This window comes from Euprymna scolopes, chromosome 21, assembly GCF_053919585.1.
Source record: "Euprymna scolopes isolate OS-2025 chromosome 21, ASM5391958v1, whole genome shotgun sequence".
In the NCBI taxonomy this organism is placed as follows: Eukaryota; Metazoa; Mollusca; class Cephalopoda; order Sepiida; family Sepiolidae; genus Euprymna; species Euprymna scolopes.
The window spans coordinates 125,250,090-125,272,018 of record NC_136502.1 but is presented as its reverse complement, the minus strand read 5'-3'; the positions used below and the strand labels follow the sequence as shown (position 1 = coordinate 125,272,018).

At 35.2% G+C, this 21,929-nt stretch overlaps 1 protein-coding gene across 5 annotated transcripts in view; it reads right to left on the bottom strand.

Annotated features, from left to right (window-relative positions):
- Positions 1-809: 809 nt before the first annotated feature.
- Positions 810-21,929, bottom strand: part of LOC145242716 (uncharacterized) — an 82,029-nt gene continuing 60,909 nt past the window's right edge. For 3 of the 5 annotated variants that reach the window (XM_080105860.1, XM_080105859.1, XM_080105856.1), the window contains exon 2: positions 810-15,350. In XM_080105860.1, the coding sequence (XP_079961986.1) occupies positions 13,683-15,149 (1,467 nt within the window). In that variant the 5' untranslated portion in view covers positions 15,150-15,350 and the 3' untranslated portion in view covers positions 810-13,682. Of the gene's footprint in view, positions 15,351-20,736; positions 20,798-21,929 lie in introns of all 5 variants that reach the window. The other 2 variants (XM_080105858.1, XM_080105857.1) reach the window with 1 other exon arrangement.

Genomic DNA, 21,929 nt, shown 5'->3' with positions numbered 1-21,929 from the left:
CTGGGGAAGAAACTATCAGAATAGAAGACCTTTTTACATCTCAGGATCTCTAAGGTGAAGGGGTGGAATTTTGCTGCTTGATGGGTTTGTCAGGGGTATTTACGTCAAAGGGGTACAAGGGCATGTAGTTCGCCAGAACATTCACCATTAAAATACTTGTAGAACAGGCAGAGAGATGCAACATTATGTCGATGGGACAGAGGTTGAAGCTTTGATAGTTTAAGACGTATCAGGTTGGTGACTTGGACCTATCTAGAAAACTGAACCAAGGCTGACTAGGATGAAATCCGTGCTAATGACATTTCTTGATTACAACAATTATGATATCATAAGTAATATCGGTAAGCAATTACAATCTGTACGTTAACCTTTTATGACGTAGATTAAAAGAATCTTAATATTAATACGATAGTGTGTGTGTTATTTACATCTTTTTCTTCCAAGTGACTGTTGTTTAATTGCTATGAACTTCCATTTCTTGAAATAAATAATTTTACCAAGAATTCTACATAAGTTTTGGTTTCGATTCAAGCTGTTGCATCCAAGTCATATTGATATATTTTTTATTTTTGAAATCACAACTTTATAATAAATAAAAATTAAGAGAAAATTGACGATAATAATATATATGTTCAAGATTCAAACAGCTTTGAAAAAAAATCCAAAAAATAAAAAAATGCTTAAAAAAGTATTTATCTCAGCTTCTACTTTTGGTGTTTGGGAACAGATTCAAATCTTTTTAAGAGTGAAAAATTGTTAAGAATAGGCAATGATATCAATTTTATAGAAAAAAAAAAAACAAACAAAAATAAAACAAGGGAGATAACTATAATTTATTGTAATGAATGAGTGTCCCATTTAATGTTAAGATTTCATTTAACATTTGATTACTTTTTTATCAAAACAATATTGCTTGGTGATCCAAATTATAAAAAATTTTTACCGTCAGATGAAGTAAATTCATGTAGAAATAGTCAGCCATCTTATGGAGTTTGCATGGCAGAAGCAACACAGAAATCATGTCTCTGTGATGCTGGTATGAATTTGTTAATATGTATTTATTAAGAAATAAATTTGGGTTCTTTTTTATTAGTGTATTCAAAAATTGAAATATCAAATTTTAAGTGAAACTAATGATATTTACTGAATTGTCATGTCACAGTAATAAAAATATCCAAAAATTACAAAAAAAACCAATCAGGTAGAAAATTAATTATTAATGAAAATAGTTTTCAAAGACAATTTAGAAAAAATAAAATTTTTCTAAATTGGCCATAGATTTTCAGTTTCAGAAGATTTACCTCCCTTTTGTTACATCTCAAACTTTCTGGTTTCTTTTTGTTTTTGTAAAACTCAATTTTCACTCTCTTCAAAAACCGTTTTCATTAATATTTAATTTTCTATCGTTTTTTGTAATTTTTGGATATATTCATTACTGTGACATGACAATTCAGCAGATATAATTGGTTTCACTTGAAATTCAATATTTCATTTTTTTTTTTAATTTCGCTGCAATAACGAAGAACCTCAATTTGAAGGGTTACACTTATCTCCCTTCTTTTTTTGTTTTTGAATTAAAAATAATACAAGACGTTTTTTTTAAGAATTGCCAAAGATTGCAGCCTTTATTATTAAAGCACATTTTTTTTATAAGTACCAGTTTACAATATGACGTAGATAGGTACACAGGTAGTGATAAGAATATTAGTATGTGGACGATGGAAAGTTTCGTACATACCCAATAATAAATGTCAGCTTCAGTAAAACATTCGATGTCTTTTTCTCTTCCTAAGATTAAGTCATCCAGAAATTTCAGATTTTGAATGTTTGTATTGCAATTACTTTTACAAAGTCTTCATGGAAAATTTGGGAGGGGGGGGGGTCTTTAAAGTTATTGAATTGCATGTTGGGGGTCAACTTCAATGTTTACCTACGTAAGGTTGGCAACCAACAGGACAATAAAGAGAAAATAGCAACCTTAGTTGAAGTCAGTATCCCTAATAATGCTGGCTTAAATAGAGTCAAGAAGACAAAGATGACTAAATACCAAGTCTTCAAGAAAATTGGGAGGGGGGGGGACTTCCTTTAATTTAATTGCACTTGGTTCTATCTGGAAAACTTAGCAAGGATGAATGGCAGAAAATTTGTGATTACAATGATTATGATAATAATTACGACGTAATATAAGTGAGTAATTACAATTTGTACATTAATTTGCAGCTGGTCTTTCTAAATATAATACTTTTATTTCTGCAAATAATGTCTAAGATTCAAACAGTTCTGAGAAAAAACATCTCAACTTCCACACTTTTTTTTGCAATCATTTTGACAAAATTTCATGGAAAATTTTTTTGAGAAACTTCTTTCAAGTTATTAAACTGCATGTTGGGGGTCAACTTCAATGTTTATCTACGTAAGGTTGGCAACCAACTGGACAATAAGGAGAGAGTAACAACCCTAGTTGAAATCAGTGCTCCTAATGATGCTGGCTTAAATAGAGTCCAGAATCCAGAAGACAAAGACAACTAAAATACCAAGCTTTTATGTCATATATGAAAAGAAATTGGAATCTTAGGGAGATCTCCATCATTCTAATCATCATAGGAGCTACTGAGATCATGAAAAAGAATTTCAAAAACTACCTCGTGAATATACCCGGTGATCCAAGTGCAAAAGAAATCCAAACAATTATACTTAAAGGGACGGTTATAATGCAAAATGGTTCTCGCAGTTGGAACCTCTGAAATAGTAGATGATTGTCTAATATATGCCTGCTTTGTTTAAGTAGCTGTTTCGTTGGCCTGTCATGATTAAGTTCACAAATCTCTGCAGAAGATTGTCCATCTGTTCAGATTAAATTTGAAATAATGTTTTCATCGCTAAATGCTCAGATTGAATCGACATTTTAAGAAAATGTGTCTTTGCTAACGATTTTATCCGTTTTACGACATATCAACCACTTAGGAATGATTCAATGCCAAAATACAATATTGCATAGCTGATTCATTGTTGAGCAAATGTTATTCTTTTCATCATAGCTGGAGGATGAAAATCCTGGGTTCATATTTTAACTGTATAAACGAATAAGTGAACAGAATAGATTGGGACTTGGCATAGCTGATTCCATGGCCTGTGATAGTATCCATTAAGCCAAGCATGCATGCCAAACTCCTAAACAATGGCAGATGAATTAATTGTTGCAAGAGACTACTTAACTGATGGAGCTCCCTTCCTGCATCATATGCCAACATATAGATCATACCAACATTAAAGCATTTACAGGCAAGTGTTAATATCACTGACAACATTCTGGATGACTCGATAAAAATAACAATACTACCACCATTATATATATATATATATATATATATATATATAAATTTACAAGGTCACGACACTGGACATGCTAATAAAACCAGTTTTAAGAACAAGTAAGGATAAGTTTTATTCTGTGGAAGACAAACTTTTTTTTTAAGTCACCTGATGAAGAAATGTGGTTTTAACCATCTGTTCGAAATATTAGCATATCCAATGTCGCAACCTTGTAAACTTGTCTATATAAAAATATCTTTCTCTTTCATTGAACACTCTTAATAACCTTGTTAAATTCATGAGTTTTCTCTCTTGAATATCTATAACTTTGTGTGTGATATATATATATATATATATAAAAAAAAAATTTATTTATACAAACATTGATGGCTACATATGTGCATACATGTTTCTGCAATTACCCGTTACTGGGGAGAGTACGTCTTTAGGCCAAGAATTATCCTTGAAAACTGAAATTTCAAGACACCAAAAACATCTTATTTCATTAGGTAAATGACATAAGAAAATGTTTTTTGTCTTGAAATTTCAGTTTTCGAGGGTAATTCTTGGCCTGAAGACGTAATCTCCCCAGTAACGGGTGATTGCAGAAACATGTATGCACATATGTAGCCAACAATGTTGGGTTGTATAAATAATTTTAATATACCTGCTCTGTTTACTCATTGAGCACTTTTTGGTAGATACATGTTTCATTGGATATACTTCTAGGAAACTAAACTCTACTACCATAATATATATATATATATATATATATATATATACACACACACACACACACCATAAATTACAATTCTAAATGCCAAAAGATGAAATTATAAAAATTCAGGCGTTTGCCTAAAAAAAAAGAAAAACCAATAAAAATTAATGAATAAAAAAATCGATTCCATCTTTTGACTTTGGAACAATATCTAATGGTATACATGCTCTGGAGTTGGAAATTCACGTCCATCGAGCTTAATATTTGTTAAAATTCGAAATATAACTCATAACTTTAAGTGCATATATATTACATATCAAGTTGATTTATCAATGCTCATGCTTACCTGTACCTGGTGTAATATTCAACCTGCGTGGGTTGAGAAAAAAAAAGAAAATTACACTCAGTTTCCAGTCGCATATATATTTCAGTCAGGACAGATGTTTGCATAGGAAATACCATTATGGATTTGGTTAATTTCATCCATAAGGCTGGAAATGAACATTATGGTTTACTATGTTTATTCTCAGACCCGTGGATTAAATTAATCATTTACCTAATGTTATTACCTATGTAAATTTGAGTGCCAATAGAAAAGGCAACCTGGTTAATCAGATATTATCAGAAATAAATTCCAACATGAACATTTTGTGCATATATATATATATATATATATATATATATATACACACCTTGGTAAAATTGGTGGGAAGAAACCCAGCAAAGTGCTTGATTATTAAATACAATTTTCTAAAAATTTAAATTTAAAATAAGAGTGTAGCATTTTTATATGATGTTACAGAAGATGAACACGCGATAATGTTGGTTTTAAATCAACGAGCGTTTGATTTTCACAGATTCTCATCTGTCACTGATAGACATGTTGTTTTGACCTTTTGTAATTTATATATGATAGATAGAATCCCAATTATTTTTTTCATACTTATATAATCAGAATAAGTCAAATTTTAATACTTTTATTTCTGGAGAAATACAGTTTGCTCTCTGCAACTTTGTGTTTCTATTCATGCGGTGTTAGGTTCCTCCAAGAACAAAAAAAACAAGTCCCAAATTAAAAACTCTGAGAATCTCCATGGATTTCAATAACAAGCAAGTAGTTTTTTTTTTTTAACTGACTATCGGATATTGCCCAGGAGTTTTGTGACTTATTGCCCCATTTCGCCTTTTCTCTTAATTTATTATAACAGCAAATTTGGGAAGACAATGAAGGAATCAGTTTTATTAAAAATAATCCGTTTTACAATAAAAATCAATAAAACGTATGAAATGTTAAAATTTAAATCCCATGAATACTTTTATTTTTTTAGCAAGAGAGAAAATATGATACAAAAAATATTTCATTAAATGTGTTTTGTTACTAACCCCCGTTTTTATTCAAATTTTTGTCAAGTTTAATCAAATTATATATATATATTCTTTTTTACAAAGGCATCACCACTTATGAAGGCCAAGAGGACACTCGAGGATAAGGGTTAAAAAGTGCACAGTAGACAATTGGACAATAAAGTAATCGTGAGTAATGGAAATTTGGTAAATTTGTTAACTTATATGGAACGGCTCATCAAGAACTTGTTTACGTTAGCCTTGAAGACAACCATATTGTAGTCAGCTGGAAAGCAGAAAAACAGAAGACAATTCCATAGGCATGCAGTTCTAAGAAAGAAGCTTTGCTCATGAAATCTACATTTAGGTTTAGGCACAGATAAAGAGTGGGGGAAATTAGTGATAGTGTTTTCTGTTAGACGGGTGTTTGTGAAAGTTTGGCAGAGGGGGGGGGGACATAGAATGGAGCTCAGACAAGCACTTGCTATGAAAATAACGATAAAGCACAGACAAACTCGCAACATCTCTTCTGTGAGAAAGATGTTGCAGGGAAGAGAAAACAACATCCCCTATGAGGCTACAAAGTCTATTTTGAACTCTATCAAGGCAGGATAAGTCCTTTCTAGCAGATCCTGCCCAGATGTGGCAACAGTACTACATTCTTGGGCGTACCTGGCTCTTATATAGATAGAGAATTGCATCATCAGCGAGATATCTACTGGATCAATAGAAGGATCCGACCATTTTTCCAGTGGCAACGGATTTAATGTGTGTTCCATTTCAGATCAGGAGTAAAGGTCAAGCCCAGAAGTTTGTTAAAACATGAGGCCTCTCTAAGACGAGAGCCATTCATTTCAATTGATGCCAGATGGGAATCAGAGCGTTGATGATGTAAAGATAAAGTTTGGTTTTAGATGCATTAAAAGTAACAAGCCACCCCTTTCCCCATTGTACCACTAGCTCAAGATCAGAGGAGAGAGAATCAGAGAGAACTTGGTCGTTTACGTTCTTAGATGTGCTACCATAAATAGTAGTGTCATCAGCATAAATGTCTATGAATGATATAAGGATGTGATTTGGAAGATCATTAATGTAGATCAGGAAAAGAGTTGGGCCCAGGATGGACCCCTGAGGGACACCAGCATTAATACTAGAGCTTCTGATTTCTGCCCATCAACTACTTCTCTTATGAACCTATCAGAGAGAAATTATTTAATAATTGAGAAGACATTTCCTGCTGTACCGTAGCTGGAGATTTTGTGAAGTAAACCTTTATGCCATATGCTATCTAAGGCCTTTGATATGTCAAGAGCAATTGCCCTAGAAAGGTAGCCTCCATCGAGAAATTCGCTAATCCTATGAGATATAACTGTAAGCACATCTGCTGTAGATCTAGCAAAACGGAAACCATATTGTGTGTCACTAAGAAGGTTATTTTTGCTGAGATGGTTGATTATTTCTCTATTTAACACAGATTCCAGCAACTTACTCATGACACGTAGGAGATTTATTGGCCTGTACTGAGAGGGAGATAAGCGATCACTTGAATTCTTAAATACACGGCATACTGATGAGATTTTCCAAAACATTTGGAAAATAACATTCAAGGTAAGAACAGTAGTTCGAAGAATATGAATAATAAGCTCCAGGTAAATCCTCAAATGCAATACTGTTGTCACATCTGGGCAGGATCTGCTCAGCGCATCCTATCTAGTCTTGATAGAGTTCAAAACTGGCTTTGTAACCTTGTAGGTGATGCTCTTTTCTCTTCCCTGCAACCTCTTTCCCACAGAAGAGACGTTGTGAGTTTGGCTCTGCTCTATCATTATTTTCATGGCAAGTGCTCGACAGAACTCCAATCTATGGTCCCCCCCTTGCCAAACTTTCACAAAAACACTCAACTAGCTACAAACGCTATATAGGATTTCCTCCACTCTCTAACTGTGCCTAAATCTAAACATAGATTCTATGAACAAACCTTCATTCCCAAAACTGCCCGCCTGTGGAACACTGTTCTACTGTCCTGTTTCCCATTTGAATACAACATGGTAGTCTTCAAATCCAACGTAAGCAAGTTTTTGTTGAGTCGTCCCCATAAATCATCAAATTCTACCCAATTTACACCATTAACGATTACTAAGCTACCAACTTGCATTCATTAACCCTTATCCTTGAGTGGCCTTCAGGCCTTGATAAGTAGTGACTCCCAAGTAAAAAAAAAAATATAATCAATCCTCGTATCAAAAATTTGGAACTGTTAAAAAGTTACGTCTGAATATGAATTGCCACAGATGATAAATTTTGGAAAAGTTGATAAATAATAACCGTTCAGCCGATTCTTTTTGAATCCGTATTGAACTACAGCAGCACACGAAAACGGTCACTATTTTTGACATTTGGTGCATCCATACCAATTTGTTCAGATTTTATTGAATTATTCAAATTTTATTTTCAAAATCCCATAATTAAAATATTAATTTTTTTTTTTTTTTAATTATTTTAAACTTCATATTTTTTCAATGACAATTTTTTATTCATAAAACTAGCAGTGGGCCTTGCTCAGCCATAAAATACACTTAGATTTGGAATTTATTATTACAGAGCAAATTCTCTATTGAATATTATGTTCTACCTAGTATATAGCATGGATTTCAAAAGATTAAAAAAAGACTTGGTTGCCATCAGCTAGAATCTAAACCAAAACATTTAGCACTCCAGCCGCGTTCTCTACCATTTGAGCTATTGACAGATAAGAAAGATTCAAAATTAAACCATTTCAAGTTATGAATGAATTTGCGCATGCACAAAAGTAATAGAAATATGTCAGCAAGCTGGAATGAACATTTCACATTTCAACTTGCCGACATATTTCTGTACGTGTCATTCATTCATCCAAACAAAGATTTTATTCATTATAAACCATCCTTAGTGTACGATTATTATTTCCTCTTAATTTCAGTGTTATGTGACCAGTAATTTAAGAGTTTATCAGTTAAACATTTTCATATACATACATCTTTTGTTTTATTTATATAGATTAGAGAAAGCCTAAAAAAGATACATGAAGCACCCAAAACATGAAAGTGACCATTGTCTTGTGCTGCTGTAGTTTAATGTAATCACAAACAAAATGGCTGAAACCCATAAAATTATCATCTACTATTATCTAAAAGAGAACTTTGTCAGTGCATTTGTGTGTGTGTGTGTGAGAGAGAGAGTTCATTCCCTATGGATTCCTAAACGGCTGCGCTAATTTTTTTTTTTTTTTTTTTTTTTTTTTTTTTAATTTCACACAATTGTACTTTTTATGCGTGGCAGATAAGTTTTGTATTGGAACTTCTTCGATAAGTATCGATAATCAAAAAAATCCAATGAAAGAAAGAAAGAATAGCTAATTTTGATTAAAGTTAATGTCTTATACAGCCTAACATCACAAGTGCATTTGAGAAGTTTTATTACCGAGCAAACAGAAAGCCCGGTATATAAAATCAACAGTAGGTTCTTTGATATGACAAGGGCGCATTCGAAATGAATGTTTCTGTTTAAAGCATAATTGAACCATGATACTTGATGTTTGTATTTTAAACTTTAATTCAAGTCATTATATTAAAATAATCTTATAAAAACAGTAAGTTCTCTACAGTGCAATGTAAACTCCAATATATTGTGGACAAAGTCACTGCATGTGAAACTTCCTCCCGGTGCACCGCGAGGAATCCTCAACTAGAGTAGGCAATCAATCAATTTGATTGAAAGATGTGTTATTTCACTGAATTCGATGACAATAAGATATGAGAGTGTGAAACATTTGTCAATCCTCATTCAAACCCGGGCAAGGTTAGGTCTCCCTGCTAGTCATCTATTAATTTTTTTTTTTTTAATTAAAATAAAAACAACTTGCGATTGAAATGTAGAGATTATAAGAATTTATAATTATTGTATTATAGAAGGACATCTAAAATGCCATCCATGAAATCACAAATAAAATCCAAACTTTTCAGCGATCCAATCATATTTGGTATAAAAAAACTTCAATCTATTCTTAAAGTAGTCTTTCTTACACAGTTTTACTGTAAAAAAGACTCCATTCTCACAATGTAAGAATGAATTCTAGACAAACAGTTTGATGGTGCTGGGCCATTATGACTAATAGTGGCCTTTTATCGCTGAAGTATGATTTTGGGTATCTTTCCTTGTTTATTGTTGTTTAAGGCGTCCTGATCCGAGAATGTTGATGAGGCTGCCCAGACATTTATTTCTTTTTTTTATTCATTTTTCCAAATTTCATTCATAAATGTCCAACAGTGTTTTATTGCTGTTTAATAATACAGGGGGACACTTTGGCGATCGTCTCATCAATAGGAGGTGCAATTTTGAATGAGCTCACTAAAATTCAAGCCCTCAATTTTTATCTAAGCGGATATATCGCAACAATAATCTATCAATCCATCAAAATTATTTCCAGACCATTCTTGAACCGAAGCCATCACAGTCAAAAATCAAGGCAAGAAAGGAGAATGTTAGTTACTTGCATGCCGTATCCAGGTGTACCCAGCATTGAATCAATAAAAGAAAGACTGTCAGACATTCATGAATAAAATTTGGTTAAAAAAAAAAAAAGTTTATTTGTACCAAATATGGTTGCACTTCAAAGATAATGAATTCTCTTAATTCCATGGGTTAGTGGTTTTTTGAAGGTGGGGGTCGCCATGTAATATCTTAAGAAAAAAATTGTTGAGGGTGGAGGGGATTGAACAGTTAAAAAAAAATTTTTTTAAATGGACAGTTTTTAAAAAAGTGCTTATTTTTGGTAGCAATGATATTGTATAGAAACACCGAGAATTTTTATAATACTCAAGATAACAAAAAGAACGTCTGGCCTAACGCCATCATTCTAATACAACCATAATATACTTATAAAATATGTGATAGCCAAGATGTATAGATACAAATCATCAATGATATGAGGATGGGGAGTATAATATAGAGAACTCCTGGTACAAGGAGAATTAGTGAACTGAGTGTTTCCTTTCAGTCAGGTCACAATAAAAATAAAATAAAAATTAAAAAAAACGCCTTCCTATGTTTGAATTGGACAACTCCAACCGTCAAAATCTTGGAATCTTGGCAAATTTTAACAACAAACTTTTTTATTTTTTAATTTCTTTTCATTTAAAATATCACAAGGTGCAGCAGTATAAACATAACTCGTTTAATAATTATCGAGGTTTTTGTCATATCCTGATTTCGACATATCACGAGCATCACAGAAACTTAAACGAAAACTTCACTGGTTTGGTCACATTCTTCGATGCCCTGACACAGAATTTATCTGCAAACTGGTAGGCTTACATGTATCTACTGGCTAGAAGAAGCGCAAAGACAGCCGTCTGAAGACTTAGATAGGAACAGTGAAAACAGAAAGAAAGATGGTGGCTGGCCGCTGCACTTTTGCTGTTCAATCTTGGAACGGGGAATAGCTGAAGTATGCATAGGACTTAGCTGCCGATCAGTAGCTATAGATCACCTTGACAAAAAATGCGGTGAACTTATTTGGAGCCAGCTCACTCCCCCCCCATCCACCCCCACCCTTCCCTCGGTGTTGAATACCATTAAAGTAAATATTTGATAATACCACCAATGTTGCTAGTATTATTCTGTACTTTTCAGGGTTAGGGTTAGGGTTAAATAAAATAACCTTTTAATGTTATCCAAGGAGATGGTAGAGTTTATTAATAAAGCTGAAACCCATATCGCTTTCGTATCTCTTTAGTTTGCATTGTATAGTCCAAGAAAAAAAAACGATACCTGTTTATGATTAGACTAAAGCAGTAATTTATTAAAAGTCCTTTTAAGCAAAAACAGTATTACTTACGTAATTGTCATTTCAAAAATAATAATATATCCAAAAATTATGAAATTTGATTAAGTAGACAAATTTTTATGCGTAAAAATAATTTTTACAGAAAGTTGAATATTTCACCATTGTTTTTCTACTCAGTGGGAATAGCGCCCAAAAAACAGAGAAATTGAATTATCTCCCTTGTTTTTGCAGCTCCTGCCATGTTAATGCTAGCCATCGATTTTTACCTTAATATTTATACATTTATTTTTAAACTAATAGATGTTTTATGCGATCAAATTTTGTAATGTTTGAATTGATTGATATTTTTGAGATGACAATTATGTAAGTGATATTGTTTTTGTTTAAAAAAAAAAAAAAAAATATCCACTTTAGTCTAACTATAAACAAGTATTGAAAAAAAAAAAAAAAAAAAAAAACACAGCCAAGCACATCTTCAATTGTATCAAGCTGCATGAATTTTGGAAGTACATTCACTAAGTGAAAGATGCCATCGTTTCTGAGCAGTCGATACCTTTACATGTAATACCTGTAGTGTAGAATGTAATGCACCCGTAGTGCAAAGAGAAACAAATGAAGTTTCTAACAATCCCAGCTAGACTTGCAGTATGGACTTCATGCTTAGATATACAGTGGGATGAGCCGTGTTCTGAGTAAGATCGGATTTTTCACTGTTAACATCAGCTTAAAGTCAAAATCAGACGTGATAGGATAAAATGGCAGTGTTCACTATGTGGCATAATGAAGAAGCTCCCTTTTTAGAGAGTTGAGGGGGTTTTAAATTAATTAACCTTGTGCACAACTAGTTCTGTACTTGTGGGAAAGTGCATGCATCATACAGATGCTGCATGATTTTCAAAATGTCAGAATATATCAACCACATTTGACCTTTTGAATTCTAGGGTCTTAGATCATTTTGACTTCGTTAAATATTATAAACAACTGTCAGTCAAACCTGGTTGATATATACTGATATTTTGAAAATTACACAACACCTGCACACACACACACACACACACACACACACACACGTGCTTCCCCATAAGTACAGATTAAACATTCCAATGTTGCAACAAATCCTGGGAATATCCACTTGAAAGAACAGTTGGAAATGACTTATATACCAAACATTACGACCATGTAATCCCTACAGTTACCTACCTTGAAAATGCTGCTGTGAAACCTGACATAGTTATATGGAATAAGTCAGAGAGAGTTGCAACCTTGATTGAAGTGAGTGTCCCTAATGATGGCGGTCTGAACAGAGCTGAAAGGGAGAAACAGACCAAATATCAAGGTCTCATGTATGATATGAAAAGAAACTGGAATCTTAGGGAGATATTAATCATACCAGTTATTATAGGCGCTACAGGGCTTATGAAGAAGAACCTGAAGTCCTACCTAACTAATATTCCTCGTGAACCAAGTGCAAAAGAGATCCAGACAATTGCACATAAGGGAACAACGAAGATACTAAAAAGAGCTCTCGGTTGGTTTCAATAAAAAGCGAGCAATGTTGGCAGCTGGTTTGGCTGCCCCATAACCAGCGTTACAATCTTCAAAGGAAGAAAATTAACAGAACTAGTTGCGCATAAGGTTAATTAATTTAGAATCCCTCAGCTCCCCGTTCCCAGGACGTTTCTTAACCAAGTAACTCTCCCCAGGTAAACTATAGTGTCATAGCTCCAGTCTATACCAAAAGCAAGAACTTTGTTCTTCAGATCTTAAATGGCAAATGAAGTTTCATCAGGTCACCAAAATTGTAAGCACACCATATATGGTCATAATCTTAAAACGTAGCATAATCAAACGTTTGACAAAGATGTTGATGAGACAGTAACGGTCAATAAAGTATGCCAGAGCGCAGAGTCACACATTTAGAATTTGTCTTATACAATTTTAATATTATAACAAGAGATACGAAATGAAAACTCTTTAATTTGTATCGTTTAAGTTTTTAAGAAACATAGCATTTTTTTTGTCTTTCTTACCCGCCATACGAGTTACCAGTGTAAAGATGAGTTACGTTTATACTGAGACATCTTGTATCAGACACGATTTCAGGTGATGTCATGTTTATCTTTTAAACTAAGGAAGCACAAAACATCCACTATATTTGATATTTTGGTGTACTAAAAATAAGGTCAATAAAGTGCCCAAAAGTCAAAATGGTGAATGTTTGTGCATCCATAGTTTTATGCACAGAGAAGCAACATGGTAGTACTTGTAATCGCATCAGGTAAGAATTAAAATTTTAATTAAAAAGAAAAAAGGTACCTGCTTGTTAGGAATGAAGATTCAAAGAATTTATTACTCTTGGAGTATTCAATCCAAAACCAAATCTAAAAAAAGAATAAGGTGCTTTTTTTTTTATTACAGTGAGATTGTGATGAAACCCCATAAAATGAGGTTAGATTGTCTGACAAGGCAGATATTTATCATTCGTTAGTGACCTTGATGGTGAATTGTTTTCCACAACAAAGTACTCATTGGTGTGTACTCCTTAATGTTCTGCAGGGTTTTCGGTTGCAGAAAGTTGTTCCGCACAGGTCCGTGAATCTTTTTATGCTCCTCGAGTTCGTTCATAGTCATGAACGGCTTTGTGCACGTCTCACAGAAAAATGGTGTCGGAATGAATGGCTGGACGTCGTGCGCATTCTTCTTGTGAGCCAACAGCTGCGCCTTGCGGAGAAATTGCTCGGGGCAAACATTGCATCGGAAGGGTTTTTCACCCGTGTGGCTGCGGATGTGAACATGCAGCTTGTCCTTGCGTGCAAATTCTTTCTGACACATCGTGCATCGGAAGGGCTTCTCGCCTGTGTGAATGCGACGGTGAATCTTGAGGTAGCAACGTTGGACGAATTGCTTCGAGCAGAAGTCACACCGGTATGGCTTCTCGCCAGAGTGCGTTCTCCGATGGATCTGCAGCCGATCGCTGCGTGCAAATTGCTTTGCGCAGATCTCGCAGTGAAATGGCCTCTCTCCAGTGTGTGTTCGTTCATGGATGAGCAACTTGTCCTTCTGCACAAATTGCTTCGGACAGAAATTGCAATGGAACAACTTTTCACCCGTATGGAGACGGTGATGCAACTCCAGCTTGTCACTGCGAGCGAACGCCTTCGGACAGTAACGACACTGATAAGGTTTTTCACCTGTATGGATCCTCTCGTGGATCCGCAGCTTGTCCCGCTGCACAAATTGCTTTGAGCAATACGAGCAGTGATACGGACGTTCCCCGGTATGAGAGCTCCGATGGATTTTCAGCTTGTCCTTACGAGCAAATGCCTTCGGGCAAAACTCGCACTGAAATGGACGCTCGCCAGTATGGATTCTTTCATGGATCTGCAGTTTGTCGCGATGCACAAACTGCTTCTCGCAATAGCCGCAGTGAAAAAGTTTCTCCCCCGTGTGCAGCCGTTGATGCAGCTGTAGGGTGTTTCTGCGCGTAAACTGTTTGTGGCACGTCTCACATTGGAAAGGCTTCACCTGAGGTTTCGACCTCTGGACGGTATCGATAGGTTTATTGACTGTAACTGCAGATGGCTGTTTTTGGCAAAGGATGTTGTTTGAGACGGAAGCAACCGTCGTGCAGTGAGCCGGTTTAGCTAGCGTCGTAGCCATCGGCTCATACGCTTGAAGGTAATAGTTTGCAGTAGCAAGCTGTTTTCCATAAATGTCTCCTGCAAAGAGTTTCTGGTTTGGGTGAACAAGAGTTGGCCCTGGAAGATAATATCCAGTCGTAAACTGGTTGACGTAGGCAGCAGTTGTGAACGGATTCTCATTAATATGCGGAATCGGATTGATGGCCATACAGTCTGTACTTTGTGTGAACGGGACTTCGGTTTTCGTCATGACGTCACTGGTGATGGGTTTGTCAGATGGCAATTTCTCCATGTTTGGACCCGAAGTCATTTTGGTGCCCGTAGCTGAAAGGGCAAGAAAAGCCAATGCTTTGATTAATGATAAAATTACTTAATGGTTGACAGTTCAGCTGATTGATTTGCTTCCATTCAATTTCTGCAAGTCATTATTTTCTTATCTGCAAGAATTTTGGGGGGTGTATTTCCACAGAACACTTCATCCATTATGGGGGAAAGTTTTCTTAAAGGTTTCCTGAAAAAGAAAAAAAAAAGAAAAACATACTGAATATATTATACGCTTACATACATATATACATATGTACAAAAAATAAAAATAACGTCAACCACTGCTGGTATTTTTATTTTTGTAATAAAAAAAAAAAAAAAAAAAAAAAAAATGTAAATCGCAATATATCCAGAAGTCAGCGAGGTGGACGAGGGGTAAGGGTTTAGGCTTCTTACCATGGGGTCCTGATTTCGAATCTCGCTAGATTCAGCCACTCTGATTCATAGACTATGAGACACGTGTCAGTGGATAATTATATTTAAAAAAAAAAAAAAAATTATATATATATATATTATATATAAAAACACCGCTCCCCCTGTGGGAGTACCAAATTGGTTAAAAGGAAAATTATTCCCAACTCGCATTTAGGTAAAAATGCACTTTCATAAATAATTGAATTCATTCAAAAACGTATCGCAAAAACAAATAACATATATATATATAACTTGGGTGCCATTAACTAGAATCAAAACCAAAACATACAACTCTCCACCCTCATACACACATATGACAAATTTCAAGATGTTGACCAGCTTATGCTGCAAAAATCATCATTTAATTATATTAATGAATTTATTCTGCCTTCAACTCATCAGAAGAAAAAGCACTTATCAATTCATTAAAAAAAATAAATGCATATGGACATGATTACAAGATCCAAAAAACATGGCATAATAAAATAAAAAATAACTGCAACTTCTCTCCCAATTTTCAGATTTTGTAATCATGCCCATATGAGCCTGGCCAGTACCAGATAGGTAACTATTTGGGAATGCTAGGCGTTGTATGTGCTCTCCGCTTATTTCAGCATTATTTCCATTTTTTTTTTAACTTATATACACTTGCAACTGGAATTAAAAGTGCTAACTCAGGAGAGGCGTGGTTGGAGATTGTGCAACTCCGGCCACTCAAATTTTATGCGCAGGCACCCTTACACAGTGGCTATCCATAGTCTGTCAAGACTGAACAGAGCCATTCATATATCTACTTATAGATAAAAGACACTTTGTCCATGTGTGTGAGTTCATTCAAGATGGCCAGGCTCATTTTTTTTTAAATTTTACACAAACGTACTTTGTGTTTGGGTGTTCTTAGATAGGTTTTGGCTCGGAATGGTTCTAATAAACATCGAAAATCAATTGAAAAAATCTGATTAAAAGAACGAACAGTTAGATTTTGATCAAAATTAACACTTTTATACAGCCTAACATCACAAGTGTATTTGAGAAATTTTATCACTGCACAAGTATAAGGGCCCAGCATATAAAAATATCGACAGTAGGTTCTTTAATAAGACAAAGGTGCATCCAAAATCAATGTTTATGTTTAGAGCACAATTGAATTATGATACTTGACTTTTGCATTTTAAACTTGAATTCATGGGATTATATAAAAATAATTTTATAAAATCAACAGCAGGTTTTCTACAGTGCAATGCAAACTACAATGTATTGTGGACGAAGTCACTGTGAGGAAACATGTGAAGCTTCTTCCCAGTACGCTACAGTGTATCACTAACTAGAGCAAACAATCAATCGATTCCGATGACCATAAAAGTATGGAAGGGGGGAGGCAACACTTATTGATACTCATTCAATCCCAGACAATGTCGGGCCTCCCTGTTAGTATTTTGATAAAGCTGATATTTTTCTGGATAGACCAAAAAATTATTTTTAAACAGACCACTGCATGTATACTTAGCGTCAAAACTGACCCACTTTCCTCACTCTCCAAAACCTAAAATTAAACAAAAACGTAATGAAATGACAACTCAAACAAATATCACGATCAAACCAGACAACCACCTAAATAAAACCAATTCGCCTCCTCCCTTGAGGCTCACATTCACAAATATTTGTGGGCTTAAAAATAATTTAGATGATGTAGAGTCTTACCTCTTAGTAAACTCTCCAGATAGCATTAAGTGAAACAAACTCATATTCCTCAATGCCCTCTATTTTAACATGACAGGATACCTCTCTCTATGCCATAAGAACTTGGATAGATATATGCATGTCTATATCTGAAGCATCTTCCCCTTAACTAGAAAGCAACGTCTGGAATCAGATGACCAAGCTTTTATGTACTTTTCGACTAGCCTTTCATCACTGAGCTAGTTACTTAGATTTTCTCTACCGTTCTCCCTCAAGTCAGGACTGTACCCTAATACTCTGATAGTATAGATGCAGCACTCTCCTTAGATAGTAACGCCCAAATACATGCGTTTGGTGACTTTAATGTCCACCATAAAAATTGGCTTCGTTTCACAGGTTACACAGATGCAGCTGGACGCTCTAATTATGGCTTCTCTATAGCTCATTCCCTCACACAGACAGTAATGTTCCCAATCTGCCTACCAGATCGTGTACCCCAGCAGGCTTTATTTCTAGACCTATTCTTCACCACAGTACTTGAGGATTGTGTGACTAAAGGCCACAGTCCACTTGGAAATGCAGATCACCTAGTGGCATTAGTAGACATTATACTTAACTCTTATCCCCAAGGTGAGGAGCCATTGCTCAAAACAACAAGGTTCTACAAAAGGGCAGACTTAGAACACATCAGAGATGTCGCATGGACCAATATCTTCTCTCTTCCTTCTGAACAGTGTGCCAATGAGATGACTGAATGGTGCAAAGCAAACATTGAAGCACATGTTCCCACACAGAAGTATTATAGCAAGCCCCACTCACCCCCATGGTTTACTACCGATTGTGCAGCTGCCATTGCACAAAGACAGCATGCATTCCACTGGTTCATACGTCAAAAGTCAAAAACAAATAGGCAAAAATTTATAAATGCTAGAAATCATTGTAAGAGAGAAATAGTCACCGTCTAAAGAAAGCATACGGAAATAACCAGGGAACGCATAAAATCATAAAAGATAAACACCCGTGATTTTTGGGAAATCTATAATAGTGTAGTGAATAAAGGGAAATCAGTAATTCCCCCACTATCCAACAACCAGATGGTTGAATGCACGGAAACCGAGGCGATTTACCTCCAACTCCACCTTAGAACCAACAAACAATTCCCTCCCAAATTTCCCTATGCCACACTAGATGATGTAAAAATCACCTCTTCTCATGTCTACGATATAAAAAACTTAGACACCTCCAAGGCATGTGGGTCTGATCTCATCCCTGCTTTATAATAGTCAAGAAATGCTCAGCTGAGCTAGCCCCTGTACTTTCCAAGCTCTACAATAAATGCCTTGCTGAATCTTGCTTCCCTAATAGCTGGAAGATAGCCTCTGTGGTACCAGTGTACAAGAATTTTGGTGAAAGAACAGACCCTCTCAATTATCGCCCTATCAGTCTCCTCCCCATCTTTGCTAAAATCTTTGACTTTAATTAATCAAACACTAGTTCACCACCTCACAAAAGCAAATCTCTGACAAACAGTATGGATTCACTCAATGTCGTTCTACTGCAGATATTTTAAGTTATCTCTGAACACATAATATGTACTGAATAAGGCGGGCAAAGTCAGGGCTGTAACCCTTGATATATCAAAGGACTTTAACAAAGTCTAGCACAATGGGTTGCTACTGAAAATTAAATTGCATGGTATAATTGGATGTATACTAAACATAATTAGATCCTTCTTAGACAATAGGACCATCCAGGTTGTCACTGACGGACGTATATCCAAGCAGCATAACATTAATGCAGGAGTGCCTCAGAGGTCGATCCTTGGACCATTATTATTCCTGATATTCATGAACGACCTTCCTGATAATATTATGTCCGAAATGGGTATATTTGCTCATACAGTGCTCTATAACATGCATGAAGGAAGAACGGATGTACAGAAATCTAAGATAATGGTAGAACTGTTAGACCATAGTGGAATGCGGCCGTAAATGGATGGTAACATTTAATGCTAGTAAGACTGAGCTGCTCTTCTTTAACAATTACAAGACGCTTCTTCAACTACCGATGTCCACGAGAAATAATTCCTTACCCGAGAATTATTCCTTCAAACTCCTCGACCTAATATTTGGGACAATATGAACTGTACAAATGCAGTGAGGACATTGCAAAGGCTGCTGCAAAGAAGGTGGGTTCTCTCTATCAAGCTAGAAGACTACTCACACCTAAGAGTATCTTGTACCTTTATAAGGCGACCATTTGCCCATGCACGGAGTATTGTTGCCACATCTGGGATGGTGCATCTGACACTAGCCTCTCCCTTTGGGATAGGGTCCAAAAAAAGAGTTTTCAATCTAATATATCCCACTTTGTACACTAAGCTCCAACCTCTGTCCCATCACCACAATGTTGCATCTCTATGTCTGTTTTACAAGTATTTTACTGGAATGTGTTCTGATGAACTTGTTGCACTTGTGCCCCCTCGGCATACATATCTCCAACAAACCCACTTTGCAACAAAATCTCACCTCTTCACTGTTGAGGTCCCTAAATGCCAGTAAGCTTTCTATTCTAATACTTTCTTCCCTCAAAAAGCTAGACTTTGGAATTCCGTTTCTGCTACCCATTTCCTTGGCTGTACTGATATGCAGAAGTTTAAATGTAATGTAAACCAGCATTTTGTTAATCTTTCCTAGGCATGATTCCAAATTATGTCCAAGTGGCGATATGCTTTGTTAGGGATCAACATGAGTAAAGAAAAAAAAAATATGAGTTCATTAAAATTTCTATGGAAATGATGTCCATTGTATTTTCAATATAAAACTGACTCAAATGAGAGAAATTAATGAATACTTAGAAAATAATATTGTGCTACATAGTTCAATACAAATAATAAAATCACATCATAATAAATGATCTTTAATTTTAAATTCAGCACCTCTTGACAGACAATTTTCTTTTTTGCCCTGTTTCTTTCGAATGTTCCCTTTTTTAGGTAATATTTTTTTACTTTTCTTCTGTAAAGAACTGCTGCACATCAAAATAATGAGTTGCTTTTTCACACCATTACAATAATGATCATACATTATTCTATTAAAAAAACGAGGCTACATCAAAGGGAGGTTACTCCCATATTCTTGCCCAGGGTTGCCAGTTTGATCTTTAAAAAGACAAATTTTGCAAATTTGGCTTTGTAATTTATTTTAAAGTTCACCACCATTAAAAAACTTTACTTCCACAGAATGTACTCTAATGACCTTAATGCATTTACAACCCTTCAACAAAAAATACCTTCAATCCACCCAATTCACAGCAAAATCCCACCCCTTCACTGTAGAGATCGATAGATGATGAAAATGTTCTACTTTAACAACTCCTTTCCATGAACTGTTTACCTTTGGAATTCCCTCTATGCTCCCTCAACTATACCAAAATGATAAAATTTAAATGTAATGTGAACAAACATTTTTTTTACTTACATTCACTCCTAACAACGTGTATCGCCACTTGGACGTAAGAGGTTATTATTAAGGTCCATACCTAAGAAAGATTAACAAGATGTTGGTTTACATTACATTTAAACTTCTGCATATCAGTACAGTCAGGGAAGCAGGTAAAACAGGAAGGGAATTTCAAAGTTTAGCTGTTAGAGCAAAGAAACTATTAGAGTAGAAAGCTTTCTGGCATTTAGGAACCTCAACAGTGAAGGGGTGAGATTTTGTTGTTAAGCAGGTTTGTCGGGGATATATACGTCGAGGGGGAACAAATGCAACAAGTTCATCAAAGCGCATTCTATTAAAATATTTGTAAAGCAGGCACAAAGATGCAACATTGTGGCAACTTTTAAGGTGACATCTTCCCTATAAATATGAGCCCTATCACAGTAACCTGTTACGTTTCCTTAGTAATATGCCTTGTTTGAAAATGAAATCAAGATTAACAATGAGTTTGAAATTTGCAAAGCGAGTTTTAATCCTGCTGAGCTTGTTTGGCTTTCACACAAATACTGTGGCCGGATTTACTTGATTATGAGTCCAAGGGATAATCTGATCAGTGCCCCCCCCTCTTCCGCCATATTGTGCATAAATTTTTTTTATGATCCAGGATGTGTAACAAGCTTGACTTTATTGATGTTTCTGACAAACACAGATGCATGTTTTTTTTCTTCTCGGTTCAGACAAGGCATGAAGCCACTTAATGTAAGAAACTAACAAGAATGAAAGAAGATTATTACAAAGACAGGCGATGTCTAGTGACATTAGTCTTGAAAATACCAAGGTAAGAGGTCAGCAGGAAGAGAGTTCCATAAACCTGCTGTTCTTGGAAAGAATCTACTGGAAATAGGAAGTTGTATTACAAGGAGATATCAAAACAATGGATTACCAAAGAGTAAAACGAGCTGAAACTTTTTTACTCATATCATGTTTAATGTTTGTGCAAAATTTCAAAAATTTCCAAGGCGCAGTCATCGAGAAAAGTGAGGGTTGACAAACGGACAAGAGTGAATTTACAGGTGCACCCTCCTTTTGTCGGTGGACCAAAAACCGAGACTAGCAACATCACATCGTGATAAAACAGAAAATATGATTTCAGTTTTAAATGAATTCATTCATATCTATTTTTCGATATTTGTCGTCAAAAGGCTCGAGCTTCATAACGATCTCATGAAAAA